This window comes from Oncorhynchus tshawytscha, linkage group LG10 (genome assembly GCF_018296145.1).
Source record: "Oncorhynchus tshawytscha isolate Ot180627B linkage group LG10, Otsh_v2.0, whole genome shotgun sequence".
NCBI lineage: Eukaryota > Metazoa > Chordata > Actinopteri > Salmoniformes > Salmonidae > Oncorhynchus > Oncorhynchus tshawytscha.
The window spans coordinates 50153838-50177458 of NC_056438.1; the positions used below are offsets into that span (position 1 = coordinate 50153838).

Here is a 23621-nt window from a genome sequence, read left to right on the forward strand (position 1 = left end):
TGGCCTCCCTGGATGGCAGGCTTTTACATAAGGATGAGATTGAAACACATTGCATTATGTACACAACACATGCTCCTTAATCAATGCCAAGTCTACTATGTTTTACCATAAGCTTGTGCTGACATATGCCCACAGGAAAATATTAAATTTGTAATGGCGAACACGGTACTTCTTACTGACAAAGAGCAGGATTGTCTCCCGTTTGTGCAACAGTAGTAGGCCCATATTCCAGAGACAATTTTCATCATCGCATGATAAATGGACCAACAACTTTCTAGGAACGCTTTGCTTGCTCTGCGTCTGGATAAATGTTCACTGTTTCAAGTGTAACAGGTGGTTATTTCGCCTTCGCAGAAGGCAGGATTCGTGGTCACAGGCAAGCAATACACAGGTTGGAAAACAGGCAGTGAATCAAAACTAGGACTGAAGGCTATAACTGGATCTCACAAACCAGCTAGGAAAAGGCTTAGTAGAGTCAAAAAGAACAATACCTCACAAAGGCACAAACAGAATGAACTGAAGTAAATAAGGAGCTGATGAGACCAGGTGAGTAACTAACACTGGTGAAATCAATGAGCAAAAATTAAAGACAGGACTACATTCAAGAACACAACGAAACAGAACACAAGTTTGACTAAGAAAATAAATACAAAACCTTACATCAACAGCCTAAAAAAGACAGAGATTTATTTCAAATTCCAACATGCTTTCGTATAATGTTTGTATCTTTTTTTTTTTACCCTATGCTGAAATATGATAAAATAGCGTATTATTACGCATTAACAGTCATGCATAATTGCAACTTGTCTAAAACAAAGCATTGTCTAATAATGTTTATGAACATGTATCATTTTCTAACAAACGGGATAGTTCATACTGCCAAACACACGTCTAATGCTGGAAAACACCTATGCGTATCACCATGCAAGGATATGGTTAAGTAATTCACCCACATTGACAGCACACACACTTGTATAACCGTTTAGATAACAGCCAGCCGTTTGAGCCCCTGTGAACCAACCACTGACGCCGCTCCATTCATTTTCCAGTCTTTTGTAGTGAGTGACCATTCCGTGTTCCGCTGGTTATGGCGATGACGTCCTTATATAAAGAGACTGTCGTCGTTTTTCACCAATGGTCGCGGGTCTCGGGCTGTTTCCATATTCTTGCCCTGGAAAAAACAATTATCTAAGCCAAGGACCTCATGGTATAGGGTGGGGCTAACTGGTGCTAAGGGCGGAGCTCAAAATAAAGTTACTGCAAAGAGGTCTATAAGAAAACGAATTAGTCGGAGACTAAATGCATTGTGTTAAACAAAAGCCTGCTGGCATTTTGCACTGCGCCAGCAAGATACAACTATTCCTTTTGAAAACCAACATAAGTCTTTGGAATCAAAGAAAAGAGACGAGGAACTACTTTAACTGACAGGTTGGTGAATTTGTCATGGTTCTACATAGTTTGGTGTTTGCGGGTGCGTTATGGAACGATGCTATATAACGCATTGGATCATATTCACTATAATGTGACTTGGCTAGATCTTGATTTTCCACTGTATAGCAAAAGCCTAAATCTTCGAAACTCTGTGGTGGGAGCACATATACATCCTTATTATAACACGGTTTGGTGGGTTTTACCGAGCTTTGAAATGGTTTAAAAGGAGTCTGTCTGAACGTTGCATTGCATAACTGTGTCAGTGTGCGGTTCATAATAGGTCAGTAGTCTTCGGTCAGCCCGGCCCACATGACAGCAGTGTTTGTTTTAACGATCCTATGTGGTCATGTCTAGATTGATTACAGCTTGTCCAATTGACGTCAAAGGTTGAATTTTTGCAAACCCTTTTCCTAACATGCTACGTTAATTATCCTTACCTGCTGCGTAAGTTGTCATAACCTGCTACGAAAAGTCAATTTTAACAAAAGCTATATTCTTATCGTTTTCCTGCCTGTGCCATAGACATAGAAACAATGATGCAATCATTGCATGAGTCAGATCTGTCCAAAACTGCTTAGTGTATTGAAAGGGGAGTCTATTGTGGTGTTTACTGTCATTGAAACGTTTTTAGAAAAAGAGGATGAACTGAGCAAGCGGCTGTTTTCATTGTATCAAGTCAGGCAGTGGCTGGGTGCCTTGCGGTGCGGTTTTATAACACATTCGTTACATAAAAAAAGCCCAGCACGTGGAACTGGTGTTGTTTCCTCCAATAGTCCTCTTGTAACAGGGCCGTTATGCCTTTCTCTAGTGATGCTTAGGTGAAGTTGATTTGCCTTACTTTATTTACTATTGCCATGAAGACTTTGACATCCGCATGGTCATGTGCAGTAGGCTATGTAGCAGTGGGCTATGGTAGTCCTCAAAGATCCATTGTTGTGTTTCAATGTATTCCAATGACTTGTTGAAAAATGGAGCATCACTTACCCTTTTGCCACACTGTTATTGTTAGAGTAATAACAATGAATGTAATTATTCAGCTGCAGGCATGACACAATGATTTGAATTGACTGTTGTGAAAATAAACTTTTCGTTTTTGCCATTCATTATACTGTCTGTCAAATACTCAAAGTAGATAATTTCATAATCAAGCTGCATCCGAAATGACACTCCTATCTTCAATCTGACAATGCATGCATCTGTAAAGAGAGGCATCATCCATTTATATACAATGACAGGTCACATGCTCCCGTTAACTCTTCCTTCACCATAGGTTGCGTTAGAACGCATTACATGTAACCTGATACCCATTGCTAGTTCTCAGAGCGAGAGATGAGCTGGGTAGAGCTTCTTTCACTTAGTGCTGTGCAGTTTTGTGGCGGCATCTTTTAAAACACATGCTTCGGGCCAGGAGTTTTCCAATGGGACACGACCAGGGGGGAAACTCTGGGGCCCTGTGAAGATCGAGGGCCCTGAGTAGATCTTGCATGGTCAGAAAATCAAACTCCTGGTTCTAGCTATTAGCCTACTGCTGTATATCTGGCCTAGTCCTAATATGGACTGTACCAAATACCTTCATTTAATTTAGTCATGTAGAGCTCAATGCTGCTGTGTCTACATTTGGAAATGTCACTTTAGCCCTCAGCTCACCTGTTTATTTTGTATTAGATATAATACGATGTATACATAATCTAATCTCTTGGTAGCCTAGTGGTTAGAGCGTTGGACTAGTAACCAAAAGGTTGCAAGATCGAATCCCCGAGCAGACCAGGTACAAATCTGTCGTTCTGCCCCTGAATAAAGCAGGTAACCCACTGTTACTAGGCCGTCATTGAAAATAAGAAATTGTTCTTAACTGACTTGCCTGGTTAAATAAAATGTATGTGAAAGGCATGCAGTAAACCCATATTAGGCCACTATTATAGGTCACACGTGCACGGTGAGTCCTTCCTGCTAGTTTTCCCTACTTCTGCTTCACAATACTCAGTGTTCTACATGATGGTTCTCCAAGAAGAACATTCTAACTTGAATATTCAGTGGCAACACTTAACATCGCATAAGTATAATATATTTGTTACTAAATGGTTATAATACTTACCAGTGTTTCATTCTGTTCCCATGAATATTCAAATTATGGAGTGCACCAGTGGAAATGATTGCGTAAGTACATTTGTTAATTAATACCTTATAACAGGGATATTGCATCACTCCTTATGTAAATTTAGCAGGTACTACTAGCGTAGCATCGTAACACTGCTGCTTAAATATACTAAATAAAAATAGTAACACATGTAAAATATTGTTCCCATGTTTCATGAGATTAAATAAAAGATCCCATAAATTTTCCACACACACAAAAAGCTTATTTCTCATATTTTGTGCACACAATAGTTTACTTTCCTGTTAGTGAGCATTTACCATTTGCCACGATAATCCGTCCACCTGACAGGTGTGTCATATCAAGACCCTGATTAAACATCATGATCATTACACAGGTGCACCTTGTGCTGGGGACAGTAAAAGGCCACTTTAAAATGTGCAGTTTTGTCATACAACACCATGCCACAGATGTCTCAAGCTTTGAGGGAGTGTGCAATTGGCATGACTGCAGGAATGTCCACCAGAGCTGTTGCCAGAGAATTTAATGTTCATTTCTCTACCATAAGCCACCTCCAAAGTTGTTTTAGAGAATTTGGCAGTACGTCCAACCACAGACCAAGTGAAACCACGCCAGCCCAGGACCTCCACATCCTGCGGGATCGCCTGAGACCTGCCACCCGGGCAGCTGATGAAACTGTGGGTTTGCACAACTGAAGAATTAATGCACAAACTGATAGAAACCGTCTCAGGGAAGCTCATCTATGTGCTCGTTGTCTTCACCGGGATCTTGACCTGACTGCATTTTGGCGACATAACCGACTTCAGTGGGCAAATGCTCACCTTCGATGGCCACTTGCGAACCACATTGTTTTATACTTTTGTTCAGTGTAGATAGCAGAATCCCATGTCACTGTTAGCCTTGCAAAGAGGGCCTGAGGGAAGGACCATTGTCCTTGAGGAGAACACCGGAAACCCACCATAACGTATCTCTTTCCTTCCTGTTCAAGTTCCACTTGATAATGTTGTCACTCGACACAATGTCCCACACCCAAGGTGCAGGACAGAGTTTAGATTTTTTTAGCAAAGGGAAGTAGCTAAGAAAGATGCTAAAGGCTGTGAGATGACAGTAATCAAATCAAATCAAATTTGATTTGTCACATACACATGGTTAGCAGATGTTAATGCGAGTGTAGCGAAATGCTTGTGCTTCTAGTTCCGACATTGCAGTGATAACCAATGAGTAATCTAACTAACAATTTCACAACAACTACCTTTACACTTGTGTGTGTGTAAGGGATGAAGAATATGTACATAAAGATATATGAATGAGTGATGGTACAGAATGGCATAGGCAAGATGCAGTAGATTGTATCGAGTACAGTATATACATGAGATGAGTAATGTAGGGTATGTAAACATATTAAGTGGCATTGTTTAAACTGGCTAGTGATACATGTATTACATAAAGATGGCAAGATGCAGTAGATGGTATAGAGTACATATGAGTACATATACATATTGTCACATTCTGACCTTAGTTATTTTATTATGTCTTTGTTTTAGTATGGTCAGGGCGTGAGTTGGGTGGGTTGTCTATGTTAGTTTTTCTATGATTTGCTATTTCTGTGTTTGGCCTGGTATGGTTCTCAATCAGAGGCAGCTGTCAATCGTTGTCCCTGATTGAGAACCATATTTAGGTAGCCTGTTTTATATTGTGTTTCGTGGGTGATTGTTTTCTATTTTCTGTTTTGTGTGTCATCACTAGACAGGACTGTCTCGTTTGTTCGTTCTTCCTAGTTGTTATTTTGTTTAGTGTTCAGTTTTGATTATATTAAAAATCATGAACACTTACCACGCTGCACCTTGGTCCTCACCTTCTTCCACCGACGACGACGGCCGTTACACATATGAGATGAGTAATGTAGGGTATATAAACATTATATTAAGTGGCATTGTTTAAAGTGGCTAGTGATACATTTTTTACATACATACATTTTTCCATGAGTAAAGTGGCTGGAGTTGAGTAAAATACATTGTGAAGAAAATGGGTCTGAGTGTTGGGTATTTCAGTAAACATACAACCTTGTTCTATAACAATTGTCCTATGATGACAACAGCACTTGTCCAGTTCCCAAACACCGAGGAATTGAATCCAGTATGTTTAATTGACTTCTAATCCAATACCATTAAGTTATGCTGAGTTGTATTTGAGTATTCAAATTAGAAGTCAGACAATGAGTCCTGACTAGCTGCTGTGTAATGCTTTCTGTTACATAACTAATAGCCGGTTAAAGTCAGTCGTTAAATGACTTGACATTTCATAGACTCCTGGCTGGCAACGTGTACATTCCTCCATAGAGCAGGAGCAGCCGCTTCGACTACTACCTGTTTGAGCCGGTCTCTGCAATAACAGACAGACGGTCCATAGTGAATTCATGCCAGTCTCTCTCTGGTTATTCTGGCTCTCTGCCAGGTAAATTACAGCTAGGGAAGTGTGGTGCGGGAAGGCATGTGAACTTTAATGCAGCGAATAGGTACTTTTCAATCACGGGCCATGCCAACAGCCAAGGACCAGGTCAGGTGGTGTAACAAGATGAGATGATAGGCCAGTTAGCTCTTTTAGGTTTACTGCATGGTGCCCTTGATATCTCCGTAACAGTTTCCTTAACAGGCAAATAAATGCAATTGATACAAAATAAGAAGTTTTCAAGATAAACTGAATACACAAGGAACATACTAAATAGTCGGGCCCTGATTTTTGTAGTTGCTCAGGTTATACAGGACAGCCACTCAACATCCAGTCCATGACGGTTCTTTCTAATAGTTTGCTGACTTAGATTTAGATGTATAAAAAAACTGAAATATTGCATTTACATAAGTATTCAGACCCTTTACTCAGCACTTTGTTGAAGCACCTTTGGCAGCAATTACAGCCTCAAGGCTTCTTGGGTATGACACTACAAGGACTCAAGGACATTCAGAGACTTATCTAGAAGCCACTCCTTCGTTGTCTTGGCTGTGCTTAGGGTCGTTGTTCTGTTGGAAGGTGAAACCTCTCCCTAGTCTGAGATCCTGAGTGCTCTGGAGTAGGTTTTCATCAAGGATCTCTCTCTGTACTTTGCTCCGTTCATCTTTGCCTCGATCCTGACTAGTGTCCCAGTCCCTGCCACTGAAGAACATCCCCACATAATGATGCTGCCACCATCATGCTTCACTGGAGATGGTGCCAGGTTTTCTCCAGACGTAACGCTTGGCATTCAGGCCAAAGAGTTCAATCTTGGTTTCATCAAACCAGAGAATCTTGTGGCTGGAGAAAATGGTCTGAAAGTATGGTCTGAAAGTCTTGTGCCTTTTACTGAGGAGTGGCTTCCATCTGGCCACTCTACCATAAAGGCCTGATTAGTGGAGTGCTAAAGAGCTGGTTGTCCTTCTGGAAGGTTCTCCCATCTCCACAGAGGAACTCTGAAGCACTGACAGAGTGACCATTGGGTTCTTTGTCACCTCCTTGCCCCCTTCTCCCCGATTGCTCCGGGCAGCCATTTCTAGAAAGAGTCTTGGTGGTTCCAAACTTCTTCCATTTAAGAATGATGGAGGCTACTGTGTTCCTGGGAACCTTCAACGCTGCAGACATTTTTTTGGTACCCTTCCCCAGATCTGTACCTCGGCACAATCCTGTCTCGGAGCTCTATGGACAATTCCTTCGACCTCATGTCTAGGTTTTTGCTCTGACATGCACAGTCAACTGTGGGACCTTACATAGACAGGTGTGTGTCTTTCCAAATCATGTCCAATCAATTGAATTTACCACAGGTGGACTCCAATTAAGTTGTAGAAACATCTCAAGAATGATCAATGGAAACAGGATGCACCTGAGCTCATTTTAGTGTCTCCTAGCAAAGAGTCTGAACTTATGTAAATAAGTTTTTTTTATTTATTTTAAATACATTTGCCAACAATTCAAATACCTGTTTTCGCTTTGTCGTTATGGGGTATTGTGTGTAGATTGAGGAGGAAAAAATATGATTGATTTTAGAATAAGGCTGTAACGTAACAAAATATGGAAAAAGTCAAGGTGTCTGAATACTTTCCGAATGCACTGTACACTGAGCTGGGCTGACTCTAGCACTGTCTAGACAAGATAAAGCTTCAACCTTTGAAGGGGACTTAGCCCCCCAGAGATGGGAGAAAGGGCAGGCGGCGATCCCAGTAGGGAGCACTGTTGGGTGGATCTACTTTGATGGACCATCCACTGGCCTGGTCCTCACCTGGGTGGATTTCAAAGGTCATGTACTACAGCTTTGATGTCTAAAAAAAAGCTAGCACTTTTGTGGGAAGGGCAGCAGCAAGTGTCACCCTTTGGGGGGTCTTGTCTGTGTTTTTTGTCTGACAGCTTCAAAGGGAAATCTACTGTATCTAATAATATTTTTGTTCCAGGGATTTATTTCATTTTACAAGGTTTTCCTAAAGGGTTTTATTATTGTTTGAAGTCGTAACTGACCCTCTTTTTCCTCTCTTCATTTACAGAAAACTCTCGGCCTCTAATCCACCCGTTTTCTCCAGCGTCTTGCAGATGATGGTGTGATTGGGTTTGGCTTCTTCCATTCTCTACCCAGCACATCTCTGGTTTCAAACCCTCAACACACCACACCTCCCTAATGTCAGAGGATTCAGACCTGGGGTGCAGCTCCATGCCCAGGGGGGCCTCCTCGTGCAGCTCCATGCCCAGGGGGGGGCCCTCGTGCAGCTCCATGGCACAGCTCCATCGTATGAGCAGCTATGGCCAGGGTGGTCCAGACCTGGGTCTTGCCTCAGAGGGCAGTGACAGCATCCGGCGTAAGAACGTCTGCTCACGTTCCCGCCACCACGACGTGGAGATGAAGAGTAGTGGATCCAGCGGGAGCGAGACCGAGTCACACGTCAACGAGAGCCATGGAAGCCATGGAAACGAGAGCCATGGCAACGAGAGTCATGGTAACGAGTCGACAGGTAGCTCCAACCGCAACAGCAAGGACTCCGCCCTCCTGGAGTCGTCTGGGAGTAGCAAGAGGTCAGTGGGGGGGGTGTTAAGTGGTTTGTGGGTGGGGTGGGGTTTAGTGGTTTGTGGGTGGGGTGGGGTTTAGTGGTTTGTGGGTGGGGGGGGTTTAGTGGTTTGTGGGTGGGGTGGGGTTTAGTGGTTTGTGGGTGGGGTTTAAGTGGTTTGTGGGTGGGGTGGGGTTTAAGTGGTTTGTGGGTAGGGTGGGGTTTAAGTGGTTTGTGGGTGGGGTGGGGTTTAAGTGGTTTGTGGGTGGGGTGGGGTTTAAGTGGTTTGTGGGTGGGGTGGGGTTTAAGTGGTTTGTGCGTGGGGTGGGGTTTAAGTGGTTTGTGGGTGGGGTGGGGTTTAAGTGGTTTGTGCGTGGGGTGGGGTTTAAGTGGTTTGTGGGTGGGGTGGGGTTTAAGTGGTTTGTGGGTGGAGGGGTTTAAGTGGTTTGTGCGTGGGGTGGGGTTTAAGTGGTTTGTGGGTGGGGTGGGGTTTAAGTGGTTTGTGGGTGGGGTGGGGTTAGAGTAGATCACGTTTCTTTATGGGTACCTTTTTACCATTCCTACGTTTTACCATTCCTACGTTTTACCATTACTAAGTTTTACCAGTCCAGTCGTAGGTCCTCTTTCCTAAATCGATGGCAGCCCAGTAGAATATACAGTCGACGTGTTAGTTGATCCGACAACGTACGTTATCACATATCCCACATATGCGTGTACAAAACCATGTGTCCTCTGTTGTGTGTCCCCGTTCTCTCCTTAGGACATATGGTAAGTTGGCATCAATATGACTGTCACTAGCAGCACATTCTGAAGCTCTAGAGACCCATCCCTCTTTCTTCCTCTCTTTTGACACATGCTGGCCCACATCCCTACTCTGAACCTCCACTTGTCCCGGCCTCAGAGAGTTGACATGCCCTAGATAATAGATGTATGTGATGCACAGCGGCGCCCTGTCTCTCACCCACCACTCACCTCTTTTCCAGTGGTGTCTTTTCCCGTGGTGCCCATGCAGCCTGCTCCATAGTGAAGTGAGGCCCTCACAGAGAGCAGTGAAAAGCCCTTAGAAAGTAATGATGGACCCCAGTGAGAAACTAAAGAAGCTGCCAATGGAGTGGCTCCAATTAGGACCCTGAATGGCAGCACTTCATCCTGATGACACTCTGTCACCCCCTTTCTCTCCTTGTTCCACAGCAACTGGGCTGAAATCACCTTGAACACTCTTTTCAGAGGAAGACACTGGAGCACATCTTGATTGCGTAAAATTGGCGATGAAAGCAAACAGTTATCAGGGTCATTCTTTGCTGAGACGTCTCAGTTCTTATCTGCCATATATGGTGAAGTTGTCCCCCGCTTCCTCCTTCCCGTCCACCTCCCACCTCTGTGACAATAGTATGTTCCTATGGGCTCCACTTTAACAGTGAGGAGGCCTATTCTTATCATTAGGAGGCCTATACTATCATTAACAACCTCTATAATTCACCATTAACTTGCCACTCTAATGCCAAACCGATCTGTTGATCCCAATAGCAGATGCCGTTGATACTCTATCATCAGTTCTTTTATGTAATTGAACTATTCGATATAATTAGATCTGTATTGGCGCTTAGAAAGGCTATTTCTGAAGCCGCTTTATATTCTCAGCTACTTAAGCTAGTTATTTAAACACACCTGAGTTATATACGAAGAGTTGGCTGCCTTAGGGGGCAGTTTATAGCCTTTGGATGTAGTAGCGCTCTCGCTAAGCCTGTAAGCTAATGCTCGTAAAAACGCACAATGGCTCCTACTTACTGCAAATTCTCACAAACACAATAAATGCACGTGGCATGGGCCACTCTGTGCCCCAAGGACACAATATGGCACCAATCTAAACACTTCTAAACATGCCATTCCACCTGCCCTCCTGGAGCAGGAAGTGAAAAGCCTGCCTTAACGTATAACCTCTTATAGACCATCTATGAACCGTTTTAGACAGGAGAACAACAGAGCTACATCACACATGCACTAAAGGCATATGGTAGGATGGAAAAAGAGAACATGCTTGTTTACCCATTAAACCTGGCTATAAGGGTGGTCCGCCTGTCCCATTTTAAATGTGTTTCTCGAGACACTCTTCAGTCAAATCCCATGCAGTTATAATGATCGGAAAAGTCATCCATTTCAAACAGCACAAGCGAAGCCGTTGCTAGTAAAACATGAATGTACCTGTATAGGAGTCTAGTCGTCCCCACTCTAATCAAATCAATTACAGATTCCTACGAAAGTGCTCTGGTGTCCATGTACCATTGTAGCATTGCACTCTCTTGAACCCAAAAAGAGTAGAGAACTCCAAGACATTGTAGCAGCTGTGCAAATAAATTAACTCATTAATTTCATGCAAAACTCAGACTCAGTGTTCAATGGATGTATTTCAATCGGATATTGTGAAAGAGAAACTTTTAGCCTGCAATGAACGCAATTCACCTGTTGTTGTCCAAGAGGAATAGCATTTTAATGAATGGCCTCAGTGTCGTTTTGAAAACAAAAACAATATGATTGAAAGTAGACCTTTTCTTGTTAACCTCAGTCAAGGCTACCTTTCAAGAAAAAGACATTGTAGCTGAAACATCAACAATAACAAGCCTACTTTCAGTCCCTTTATTGTTTTTCAAAAGTATGCAGCTCGGTAGAAGACTTGTTACAGTGTAGCTTCGGCTTGCAACAATGTAATTCTAGTGGTGTGAAACAATTCTCTAATATAAATGTGTTATTAATTATCTCTCTTGCTTGTCGCTCTAACTCCCACAGCCCCTCTCCTCCCAGTAGTTCCAATGCCTTCAGCCTGCTGAATTCTGAGCAGGACAACCCCTCCACCAGCGGCTGCAGTAGTGAGGAGTCCGCTAAGACCAAGACCCAGAAGGAGCTGCTCAGGACCGCCAAGCAGCTCAGACATCTCCTGCCTGCTGACAAGAGGAACAAAGGCAAGAAGTCCAGCTCCCTAAACACCCTGAAATACGCACTGCGCTGCGTCAAACAGGTGGAAGGTAAGAGACAACCAAACCGCACATCATTCTGGGTGGTAGTCCTGAACATATGAGAAGATTAGAAATTTAGCATCATTACATTATAGTTTATTGTATTAGGAATGTGTCTTAAAAGTCCAACAAGGAAACCAATGTGTGTTTGTGTTGTTTCAGCCAATGAGGAGTACTACCAGCTGCTGATGACCAATGACAGTCAGCCATCAGGCCTGGAAGTGTCCTCTTACACCATCGAGGAGATAGACAGCATCACCTCAGAGTACACCCTCAAAAACAATGTAAATTCCTTAGTAGTACAGTATTACTTCTGAATACACACAAAAAAACATTTCCTTGAATACATCCTCAAAAACAAATGGAACCCAACAGTAATGCTGAGTTAACACTATAAGAGCCACGAGTTTATGCCTACCACATCCATGCCATCCGTCCCAATTTGACATGGTGTCTGACCAACAACAGATCAGATATCCCAGTGATGTAATAACGTATGAGTAATCCAAACTTGCAGCTGTCCGTGTACTGTATATGCCAGTTTCTCACATGTGCCTCTGTGTCCTTCCAGGACACCTTTGCTGTAGCTGTATCTCTGATCACGGGAAATATCGTCTACATCTCAGACCAGGCCGCCTCCATCCTCAACTGTAAACGGGGCATCTTCAAGGATGCCAAGTTTGTGGAGTTCTTGACTCCCCAGGACGTTAGTGTTTTCTACAGCTTCACCACGCGCTACCGCCTGCCCTCCTGGAGCATGTGCACCGGAGCAGGTAATGACCCCTCTACGAGCGCGTATAACCACTTATAGACAATCTAAACACTTCTAAACATGCCATACCACCTGCCCTCCTGGAGCAGGTAGCGAAAACCCCTCCTTAACTTATAACCTCTTATAGACCGTCTATGAACCGTTTTAGACTGGAGAACAACAGAGCTACATCACACATGCACTAAAGGCATATGGTAGGATGGAAAAAGAGAACATGCTTGTTTACCCATTAAACCTGGCTATAAGGGTGGTCCGCCTGTCCCATTTTAAATATATAGCGCTTCGAGACACTCTTCAGTCAAATCCCATGTAGTTATAATGATCAGAAAAGTCATCCATTTCAAACAGCACAAGCGAAGCCGTTGCTAGTAAAACATGAATGTACCTGTATAAGAGTCTAGTCGTCCCCACCCTAATCAAATCAATTACAGATTCCTACGAAACCAGTCAATACAGGGGGTTAACCAGAGCTCGGAAAACATACAGTGTACGCATTGAAGCAAGGGCACCAGATAAGACACCGATCTTCTCTCCTACTCTAAATTGAGCGTATCTTTGTTCTGTATTCATCTTGTAAATTTCTCTGAATAGGTGTGTTGTTGAAAGCTGATGTGACTCGTGAAATAGTATCTCAGTTGAATGAAGAGGGTCGGCATTGAGCCAATAAAGTAGACATATTTTGAATTAAAACCATTTTCATCCCCCCCTCCTCCCCTTTCAGAGTCATCCCGGTCGGACTGCATGCAGGAAAAATCGTTCTTCTGTCGGATCAGGTGTGTGTGTGTGTGTGTGTGTGTGTGTGTGTGTGGCTGCGTCCGTGAGTCAGCTGCTCTCCATGTTTCTATTCATTCCCTCTTTCCAGTTTAAATTAGTTTGATTCTCAGCTGGTTTCATAAACAGGAAGCTCTCGCTCTTTTCTCTGACACACACGTACACATTTACATGCACACACACACACACACTATTCACAGTTGCCGTTAAAGTAGATCTACAGCTCATCTCTGCCCCCAAGAGGCAGAAAAACACCCAAGCAGCAACTCAATCTGTGAAATAGATGTTAATGAAGTGAGTCACTGACACAGCTGACAATCATAAGGACACTATATTTTCATGGTTTTGTTGCTGCTTTAGTGACTTGCTGACTTTGTCCTCTCTCTCCTGTGTTCTGTAGTGGGGGTAAGGAGTGTGAGGGGGACCTGCAGTACTACCCATTCTGTATGACCCCCTACCTGATGAAGGTGCAGGATAAGGTCCATTCTGAGGACCAGTTCTGCTGCCTCCTACTGGCTGAGAAGGTGCACTCCGGATACGAGGGTAAGGACCAATGATAATGCCGTCACAATGCCGGAGTCGTGACTGTTTGAATACTTTTGAAACTGCATCCTCAGTAGTGTATATTAGTGAAATGGGTATATGTGAAATATAGTGTGTGGGAACAGTAGTGTTTTCATTTTGCCTACAGCTCCCAGAATCCCTAGTGACAAGCGCATCTTCACCACCACACACACCCCTAGCTGTGTGTTCCAGGATGTGGATGAGAGGTGAGACACATTTGCACTTTTTTTCCCATACACTTTTGTTTTTATCCGACAGAAGAGTACAGTGCTTTTATGAAACCTATTGGCTGACTCACAAAGTTATTGTTTTTTGCCTTTCAGAGCTGTTCCACTTCTTGGGTACTTCCCCCAGGATCTGATTGGCACCCCAATCCTTCTTCTCATGCATCCCGATGACAGGCCTGTCATGTTGGCCATTCACAAGAAGAGTAAGAGAAACTAGAACACACCTTCTAACATACTACTTAATTAACGTAGTGCTATTCTATCTCTGGACTGCATACAACACACTGTATGACCCTTTAATAATAGAATATATTCCATTTTAGCTTTACTCCGTCTTTTGCTAACATCTATGTCCTCTCTCCTACCCATAGTCCTTCAGTACGCTGGCCAGCCGTTCGACCACTCCCCCATCAGGTTCTGCACGCAGAACGGAGAGTACGTCATCGTCGACACCAGCTGGTCCAGCTTCGTCAACCCCTGGAGCCGCAAGGTCTCCTTCGTTATCGGGAGGCACAAAGTCCGCATGTGAGTGTCTGCCCAGCACAATGTTTTCTATCTTGACACTACTCTCTGCCCAGCACTATTTTGTGTTATCTTGGCACAATTCTTTTGAAATAGACAGAAAAAAAATCTCTAATATAAGAAGCCTGTATGACTGAATAAGGATAATGTAGTTGTTCCCACTTCTAGAGGCCCGGTGAATGAGGATGTGTTTGTGTCCCCGCTCCCTGCCCTCATGGAGACGATGGACTCTGAAGTCCGGGAGATCACTGAGCAGATCCACAGATTGCTACTACAGCCGGTGCACAACACTAGCTCCAGTGGCTACGGTAGCGTGGAAAGCAACGACCACCTTGTAGCATCTCAGGTGATGACCAGCGAGGGCAGCCCAAGCAGGACACACATCGAGGAGGAGGGTGAGAGCAGCTGGGCCAAACCTGTAAGTACCCTCTCTGTCACACTCTTTTCCCTGTCTTATCACTCGCTCTCACTCTCTCTTTTACCTCTCTCTCTCTCTCCGTGATAGTGAACATGTCTCTTCTCTCCTCCCCAGCAGAGGTCATTCCAGGAGATCTGTAAAGGTATCCACCTCCAGAAGAGTCAGGAACAGCAGATCTACCAAGCCTCCGCCTCAGCCATGCCTGAGACCAAGAAGAGCCCTGGCAGTAAGTCAAACAAGCAAACCAGCACAGAAATATTTACAGTCTGCAGGAAGCATAGAGATATGTTCGCATTTGCATTGGCTAATGTGAACTGGGGAGTGTACATATGTGTTGATGTACAGATATGAATGCACTTCTGTGTGTTGGAAGAGATGTAGAAAACACACATATCCATGGGTGTAGTTCATGGGTGTAGTTTGGCATATACAGAACATAAAAATCCATGCCCATCCCAGTCTTGACACACTCCCTTTTCCCCAGCAGAGTTCCTCCAGAAGAGTCCAGCAGGGGTGCGTTCCAAGGAATCTGCAGCCCCTGTGGCCCCTCTGAATTGGAGGGACAGTGGGGTCAGTGCTGGGGTCAGTGGGCTGAACCTGGAGGACAGCAGCAGCAGGACTGCTGTACAGGAGGAGCAGCTGGCCTTCAACGACCAGACGGTCTACTCCTACCAACAGATCAGCTGTCTAGACAGTGTCATCAGGTCAGAACAACTACTAACTAGTCACCTATTTATCTTGCTAATCACGTATCTGTACATCTCTCTGGTCATCTAGCCTATTTATAGTCTTGGGTCTTTTGTCTATTAATCTAGTTGTCCTGTTATGGGCATTGTTTTTGGGTAGATAGGTGGAAAGGAGACTGTTACTTATTCTGTATGTACTTACTGCTACCCAATTACATGGTAGTAGTTACATCATGGGCTATTGATTTAACTTTATATCTTAATCAAAAACAGTCCTTCATCCTTCTGTGTGCATCTCTCTCCCTCTCTGGGCAGATATCTAGAGGGCTGTAATGTTCCCATCACTATGAAGAGGAGGTGCCACTCTTCTGACAACACTATGTCCTCAGATGAGGACAAGCAGAAAGGAGGGGACAATCCCATGCAATTATCTGAAGGTACGTTCTACCACTGGTCGTAATCTATTTTTACTTTATCACTAATAAAAGATGTTCAACAATTGACTTCGGTATTATTGCTACAGTATGATGTTTAATGTATCCTATATTGCAAGTCAACTCTTCTACACCACTATTTTTTACCAGTCGGAATTAGAATGCAAGGTAGTGAGTGGGAGAACACAGACGGACCGCGCGTTAAATTAGAAATCAAATCTATTTTTCTCACGTCTACACAAAGTATTGCTAGTAAAATGAGCCGATAAATTGCCAGAAAATAAACTTGTTTGTGCATTGTTACGTCTGGATATTTAAGTGTTGATAATGGGTCGCTACTATAACAACAATACTGCCAGTGCCAAAAATACATATTTGAAAACAATAACATTATACCTACTTGTGTTGATTTTGATCACAGGCATAAAGCCTAGGCAGGCTAAGAGAGAATACTGCCATGTAGAAAGAACGAGACTAGCTAAATTCTTTATAAACTCATCGGGTGTATTAGCTACACCAGACCTCATGTTCTTGACCAAACATAACAACTGTTTGGAGCAGGCAGGTACGGTGGCTCCCGTAGGACATATAAGGTGAGTCATAAGGAACATAACAATAATTCACAAGGGCTACATAGCGAACGTAACAAATGCGACTGTTTGTTATGGATTATTGTGACAATTAAATTGGCATACGCGTTAATGTGTATTGACGCTCTCTACTCTGACATTTTGACGCCTTTGGCTCCGGTGTGATTTGTACTTAAATTAGATGTCTCATTCTAGATGGAACCTGCAAACTTCTAATTCAAATTAAAGATACCTGTGGGATGAATTGAATTTAAAACAAATAATACTGCTAGATTAATAGTCACAGATACACTGATTTGTTATAGTGTGACAACGTTGATAATGTGTTGGTTGGAAAACACCCTGCAGATTCTGTCTGGCTCCACATACACATACCAATTTATCAAAATATCAGTATTTATATTTAAACTCCTTTATACTGAACAAAATATAAACGCAACATGTAAAGTGTTGGCCTCATGTTTCATGAAATAAACGATCACAGAAATGTTCCATATGCACAAAAAGCTTATTTCTCTCAACATTGTTTTAGAGAATTTGGCAACAAGTCCAACTGGCCTCACAACTGCAGACCACGTGTATGGCGTCGTGTGGGCGAGCGGTTTGCTGATGTCAACGTTGTGAACAGTGCCCCATGGTGAACAGAGCGCCCCATAGCATAAGCGACAGATAACAAACACAAATGCATTTTATCGATGGCAATTTGAATGCACAGAGATACCGTGACAAGATCCTGAGGCCCATTGTGTCATTCATCCTCTGCCATTACCTCATGTTTCAGCATGATAATGCACAGCCCCATGTCACAAGGATCTGTACACTATTCCTGGAAGCTGAAAATGCCCCATTTATTCCATGGCCTGCACACTCACCAGACATGTCACCCATTGGGCATGTTTGAGATGCTCTGGATTGACGTGTACGACAGTGTGTTCCAGTTCCCGCTAATATCCAGCAACTGCGCACAGCCATTGAAGAGGAGTGGGACAACTTTTCACAGGCCACAATAAACAGCATGATCAGCTCTTTGCATGAGGCAAATGGTGGTCACTCCACATACTGACTGGTTTTCTTATCTACGCCCCTACTTTTTAAAAAAGGTATCTGTAACCATACAGATGCATATCTGTATTCCCAGTCATGTGAAATCCATAGATTAGAGCCTAATTAATTAATTTCAACTGACTGATTTCCTTATATGAACTGTAGCTTAGTATTATCTTAAGTTTTTGCATGTTGCGTTTTATATTTTGTCCACTGTAGTTTAAAGACTCATTTATTTTTAAAGACTCATTGAGTTTAAATACTCATGTAGTTTAAAGACTCATTCAGTTGAAAAACTATCAGTCTCACCAAGGCTCTGTTGGACAGGTCACCAACTGAATCAGACACATTGCCAAACTCTCTCTTTTGTCTATCTCTCTATAATCTGCATTTATGGGACTTTACATGTGACTCTCCAAGTCACCCTCCCTCAGTCTCTCCCTGTCACCCTGGCAGACCCTGCACTGTTTAAGCATCAGCCTGGTCTAACCCCTGTGCATGACGTCATCGCAGACATAACGACAGACGCTACAACCTCAGCCACAGGGGCAGTGGGCTCCTCCCTGGCGGCCCTCGCTGGGCCACCGTGCGGCAAAGCCGAGAGCGTGGTGTCAGTAGCAAGCCAGTGTAGCTACAGCAGCACCGTCGTGCATGTAGGAGATAAGAAACTGCAGCCCGGGTCAGGTATACACTACGGGGACATTGACATGTCTCATTCTACTATTCTGTTCTACTCTTTTTTGTCTTCAGTTTGTGGTGGTGGGGTTGTGTTTGGGAGTGAGGACTGTGTGGGTCCGTGCGTGCATAGGTACATGGGTGTGTGTGTTGTATGGATCTAGCTTGATGTTGTGTAATGTAGCAGATTTATTTTACAATATTCAGAGATTCACAGTCGTCTGGTTCCTCAAGACTATACCATGATGTATGTTATACCAAAGCTATGTGTCTAAATGCGCTGTGCATTATACCATTCTCTCTGCATCTCTGCTTCCCTGTAATGAATATCAATATATATATGTTTATCAATGTTGCTAAGGGTATTACAGCGTCTCATCTCTGTATGTCCTGAGCGATTGGGTGTTTTATGTATATGTTGTATAATTGTTTCTCTGTCTGTTTTTCCCTGTACAGAGGTCATCGTAGATGTATCTGTGGCTCGGGTTGAGGTGGAGGGGGGCAGCCAGACTCCTGGGCCTCCCCCCAATGCTGTTTCACCTCCCAGCCTGGAGAGGGAGCCCTATAAGAAGCTCGGTCTGACCAAACAGGTCCTAGTAGCCCACACCGTGAAGGAGGAGCAGACCTTCCTGTGTCGCTTCAGGGAACAGAGGGGAGTCCAGGCCTTCCAGGCCAACTGTTCCCAATACCTGGAGCGCCAGAAGGGACAGGGCGCCGCTGATGGTACAGTAGCAAACATGTTCTACACACATTACAATACAAACTCAGTATAGGTCGTTAGACTTGGGCTAGTACAATTCAACATAGACACACACAGTACCTTAATAATGTTCTCATACACTCAACCTCTTACAGTCAAATACATAATGTAATCACACCCTCTTTTTGTCCCTTTCCCCTCGCTGTCCCCTTCTCTAGCTCTGCCCGCTGTGCGCCCATGCACGCAGGCCGAGCCCGCTGCCCGTCGAAGTGGGCGCAACAAGAAGACCAAGTCTAAGCGGGTGAAACAGAACGAGTCGTCCGACAGTTCCGTGTCTCATAGGAGAAGACAGCCGCAGCCCCGACCCCACCTCCTCAACCAGGGCCTCAACCAGACCCCCTGGTCCCCCTCCAACACTTCCCAGTCCACTTTGCTGCCCCTGGCTTACCCCACCGTGGTGCCAGTCTACCCCCTCCAGGTCTACCCTGGGGCGGGCACCATGGCTGGCACCATGCCTACCCGCCCAGAGAATTCATTGGCAGGCTTTGGTGACTGCCAGGGCAACCAGGATCCCCAGTGCCAGCCACCAAACATCCAGCCCTCGCCCTTCTCTACTCCCATGGTGACCCCCGTGGTGGCTCTGGTTCTCCCCAGCTGCATGTTCCCTCAAATGGGAAGCGGGGCTCCAGGACAGCAGCCTTTCTACCAGGCCGAGAAAGCCGGCTACCCCTCTCAGTCACAGCCCTTCCACCCACAGACATCCCTCACCTTACCTGCTCATGTTCCTTTCCCGGCTCAGCCACAGGCCTTTCCCCTACTGACGGCCTTCCCGATCCCCGCCCAGCCTTTCTCACTCTCCATGCCCATGGAGGCTCCCAAGCCACCTGGAGAAACCACCCAGTCTAGCTGCTCCCCGCATGGGACCATGGGCGACAGGGACCAAGCGTCCTCCCCTCCACTGGTCCAATCATGGTGCAGCTCGCCCCTGCAGCTGGAGGAGATATGGTGCTCCCTGGAGAGACTGGACCGCATGGTGGTGGTGCCCTCCGTTGGCACACAAGGGAATAACACCGTCAACATGAAGGGAGGGAGCATGGTCTGCCAAGCCATGGAGAAGGTCAAGGAGCTTCAGCAGGTATGATACTCATTTTCAAGTCGTACGGGATACACATGGTATGCGCAATCCAACAAAATTCTTACTTGCAGGTTCTTTCTCCACAACGCAAGAAATAGTAAAAGATAAGGATACGAACATAAAGTAAATAGTTCAGTAGAATATAATCGTTTTTTTTAGCACAAGTATAATACAGGAAGGCACAATTTATAGTCCAATATTTACATGTGTATTGGGGATGTGTGGATTGGGGGGCAAATGTTTAAATTGTTCAGTATTTAGTAAAAATAATTAGTGGCAGCAGTAGGTGTGTGTGAGTGTTTATCTGTGTGGGTGTGTATCTGTGTGGGTGTGAGTGTACAGTACCAGTCAAAAGTTTGTATTCTTCTTTATTTAAAAAAAAAAAAAAAAAAAATGGGGGGTCTTTATTTGTACTTTTTTGGGGGGGCGTGGGGTTCTTTATTTAGACTATTCAGCATTTTTTAAATATTACTTAATGAAGACATAAACTATGAAATGCCACATATGGAATCATGTAGTAACCACAAAAGTGTGGTAAACATGTCAAAATATATTTGAGATTCTTCAAAGTAGGCACCCTTTGCCTTGATGACAGCTTTGCACACTCTTGGCATTCTCTCAACCAGCTTAATGAGGTAGTCACCTGGAATGCATTTCAATTAACAGGTCTGCCTTGTTAAAAGTTAATTTGTTTAATTTATTTTCTTCTTAATGTGCTTGAGCCAGTCAGTTGTGTTGTGACAAGCTAGGGATGGTATACAGAAGATAGCCCTATTTGGTAAAATACCAATTCCATATTATGGCAAGAACAGCTCAAATAAGCAAAGAGAAACGACAGTCCATTATTACTTTAAGACATGAAGGTCAGTCAATTCGGAAAATAAAACATTTCTTCAAGTGTAGTCGCAAAAACCTTCAAGCGCTATGATGAAACTGGCTCTCATGAGGACCGCCACAGGAAAGAAAGACCCAGAGTTAACTCTGCTGAAGAGGATAAGTTCAATAGATTTCCCAGCCTCAGATTGCAACCCAAATAAATGCTTCAGAGTTCAAGTTACAGACACATCTCAACATCACCTGTTCAGAGGAGACTGTGTGAATCAGGCCTTCATGGTCGAATTGCTGCAAAGAAACCACTACTAAAGGACACAAATAGGAAGAAGAGACTTGCTTGGGACAAGAAACACAAGCAAAGGACATTAGACTGGTATAAATCTGTCCAGATTTGAGATTTCTGGCTCCAACCGCCGTGTCTTTGTGAGATGCAGAGTAGGTGAACGGATGATCTCCACATGTGTGGTTCTCACCATGAACCATGAAGGAGGAGGTGTGGGGGTGCTTTGCTGGTGACACTGTCAGTGATTTATTTATAATTCAAGGCACTCTTAACCAGCATGGCTACCACAGCATTCTACAGCGATACGCCAGTCCCACTAAGCGCAAACCAGATGGGATATCATTTGTTTTTCAACAGGACAATGACTCAACACATCTCCAGGCTGTTTAAGGGCTATTTGACCAAAAAGGAGATTGATGTAGTGAGGCATTAGATGACCTGGCCTGTCATCAACGCAAAGGGTGGCTATTTTGAAGAATCTCAAATATAAAATATATTTTGATTTGATTTGTTTAACGCTTTTTTTTGGTTACTACATGATTCCATGTGTGTTATTTCATAGTTTTTATGTCTTCACCATTATCCTACAATGTAGAAAATAGTAAAAATAAAGAAAAACTTGATTGAGTAGGTGTGTCCAAACTTTTGACTGGTACTGTATACCTGTGTGGGTGGGTGTGTGTGTATATCTGTTTGGGTGGGTGTATATTTGTCTGAGTGCGTGTGTGCTAAAGTGCGGGGAGTCAGTAAAGGGGGTCAGTCCAGTTCAATTGTTGAGCAGTATGATAGCTTGTAGATAGAAATGGTCTCTGAGCCTTTTGATATCAGACCTCATGAGTTTGACCTGGTTCACTCTTTCCCCCTCTGTATCCTCTTCTTCTCCCTCCCTCCCTTTACCCCAGAGAGATTTAGTACAGGCTCCTCCAACTCTCTCGGAAACAGCGTTAGTGTAAGTTTGTGGCATCAGTATTGAGTTTCACGAAAATGGCAGCAAAACTAGAAAAGTGTTGTTTTCAGACTGGAGGTGTTAGGCTAGGGTTAGGATGTGTAAAAAGGGACTTAACCCCAACGTCATTCACAAATCAGACCCATATTGTCTTCAGCTGGCAGGCAACTGGCACAGGCTGTAGATTTGTAATTGTTATGAATATTTTATGAAAGCTTTTACTGGGAGACAATGTTATAGTTTCACCAATTCATCTAGTTTATGCAAATTGTATTGAATCATTAAAAAGGTTTACAATTCCGACATCCTGTGTGAAGTAACTGTGCTGCCATGTCAAAGTGCAATAATCCAAAAGTCTCCTGGCTAAAATGTTACGTCTAAAACATTGTGTCTCCAACTACTATCATGGAATATAGTGTGCTCTAGGCTGAGGTGTTGCAGTGACGAGGTAGGATAACATCGCAACTCTCCACAAAATATAACTTACTGTAGTTACTGTAATACAGACCTCTGTCTATCCATCTCTCGTAGTGGGACTATCTTCTCTGGTTCAGGCTGTTGAAGAGCTCCAGACTGCTTTTCAGTCACTGCAGGCCTCCCTTTATGGTCTCAAACTGGTCTTGAATATACAAAACACTAAATTCATGACCTTTACCAGAGCTAGAACTCTGCCAGAGAAGTTTAGCATTTTCACATCTGGTGGCTTTTTCCATTGAAAAAGTGTCATCCTACAAATACCTAGGTATTTGGTTGGATGACCAGTTGTCCTTTAAAGTTAATGTGGATAATCTTGTGACAAAGCTTGACTTGAAATTGGGTTTTTATTTTCGTAATAAGGCTTTCTTCCCGCTTCTGGCTAGAAAGAAGCTTGTTCAGGCCACTTTTCTCTCTGTAATTGATTATGGTGACTTGTTGCATGCAACCTCCTCCGTCTTACAGAGACTGCACTCTGTTTATCATGCAACCTCCTCCGTCTTACAGAGACTGCACTCTGTTTACCATGCAACCTCCTCCGTCTTACAGAAACTGCACTCTGTTTACCATGCAACCTCCTCCGTCTTACAGAGACTGGACTCTGTTTACCATGCAACCTCCTCCGTCTTACAGAGACTGCACTCTGTTTACCATGCAACCTCCTCCGTCTTACAGAGACTGCACTCTGTTTACCATGCAACCTCCTCCGTCTTACAGAGACTGGACTCTGTTTACCATGCAACCTTGCGCTTTATTACAAATGCCAAGTCACTCACTCACCATTGTACCAAATGGTAGGTTGGACCTCACTTTATATGAGCATAAAGATACATTTGTATGTGTTCATCTACAAAGCCCTTTTTGGTAAACTCCCTCTTTACCTCTATACTCTGGTCTCCTTCACCAACAGCAGTTACCATACCCGGTGTGCTAGGTGATTGTGTCATGCGGTGGGTAACTGGTGCAGTGAGATCAGGCGCAGGAAAGC

General features: G+C 43.9%; 1 protein-coding gene across 3 annotated transcripts in view; it reads left to right on the forward strand.

Moving 5' to 3' along the window:
* Positions 1-1203: 1203 nt before the first annotated feature.
* The window catches only part of LOC112260395 (period circadian protein homolog 2-like), a 31222-nt gene continuing 8804 nt past the window's right edge, over positions 1204-23621 (forward strand). The window contains exons 1-16 of one of the 3 annotated variants that reach the window (XM_024435464.2): positions 1204-1428; positions 8053-8575; positions 11332-11567; positions 11721-11842; positions 12130-12331; positions 13052-13103; positions 13502-13644; positions 13793-13871; positions 13989-14095; positions 14264-14417; positions 14583-14832; positions 14947-15058; positions 15320-15536; positions 15834-15955; positions 18718-18984; positions 19180-20096. In XM_024435464.2, the coding sequence (XP_024291232.1) occupies positions 8184-8575; positions 11332-11567; positions 11721-11842; positions 12130-12331; positions 13052-13103; positions 13502-13644; positions 13793-13871; positions 13989-14095; positions 14264-14417; positions 14583-14832; positions 14947-15058; positions 15320-15536; positions 15834-15955; positions 18718-18984; positions 19180-20096 (3372 nt within the window). In that variant the 5' untranslated portion in view covers positions 1204-1428; positions 8053-8183. The remainder of the gene's footprint in view (positions 1429-8052; positions 8576-11331; positions 11568-11720; positions 11843-12129; positions 12332-13051; positions 13104-13501; positions 13645-13792; positions 13872-13988; positions 14096-14263; positions 14418-14582; positions 14833-14946; positions 15059-15319; positions 15537-15833; positions 15956-18717; positions 18985-19179; positions 20097-23621) is intronic. The other 2 variants (XM_024435465.2, XM_024435466.2) reach the window with 2 other exon arrangements.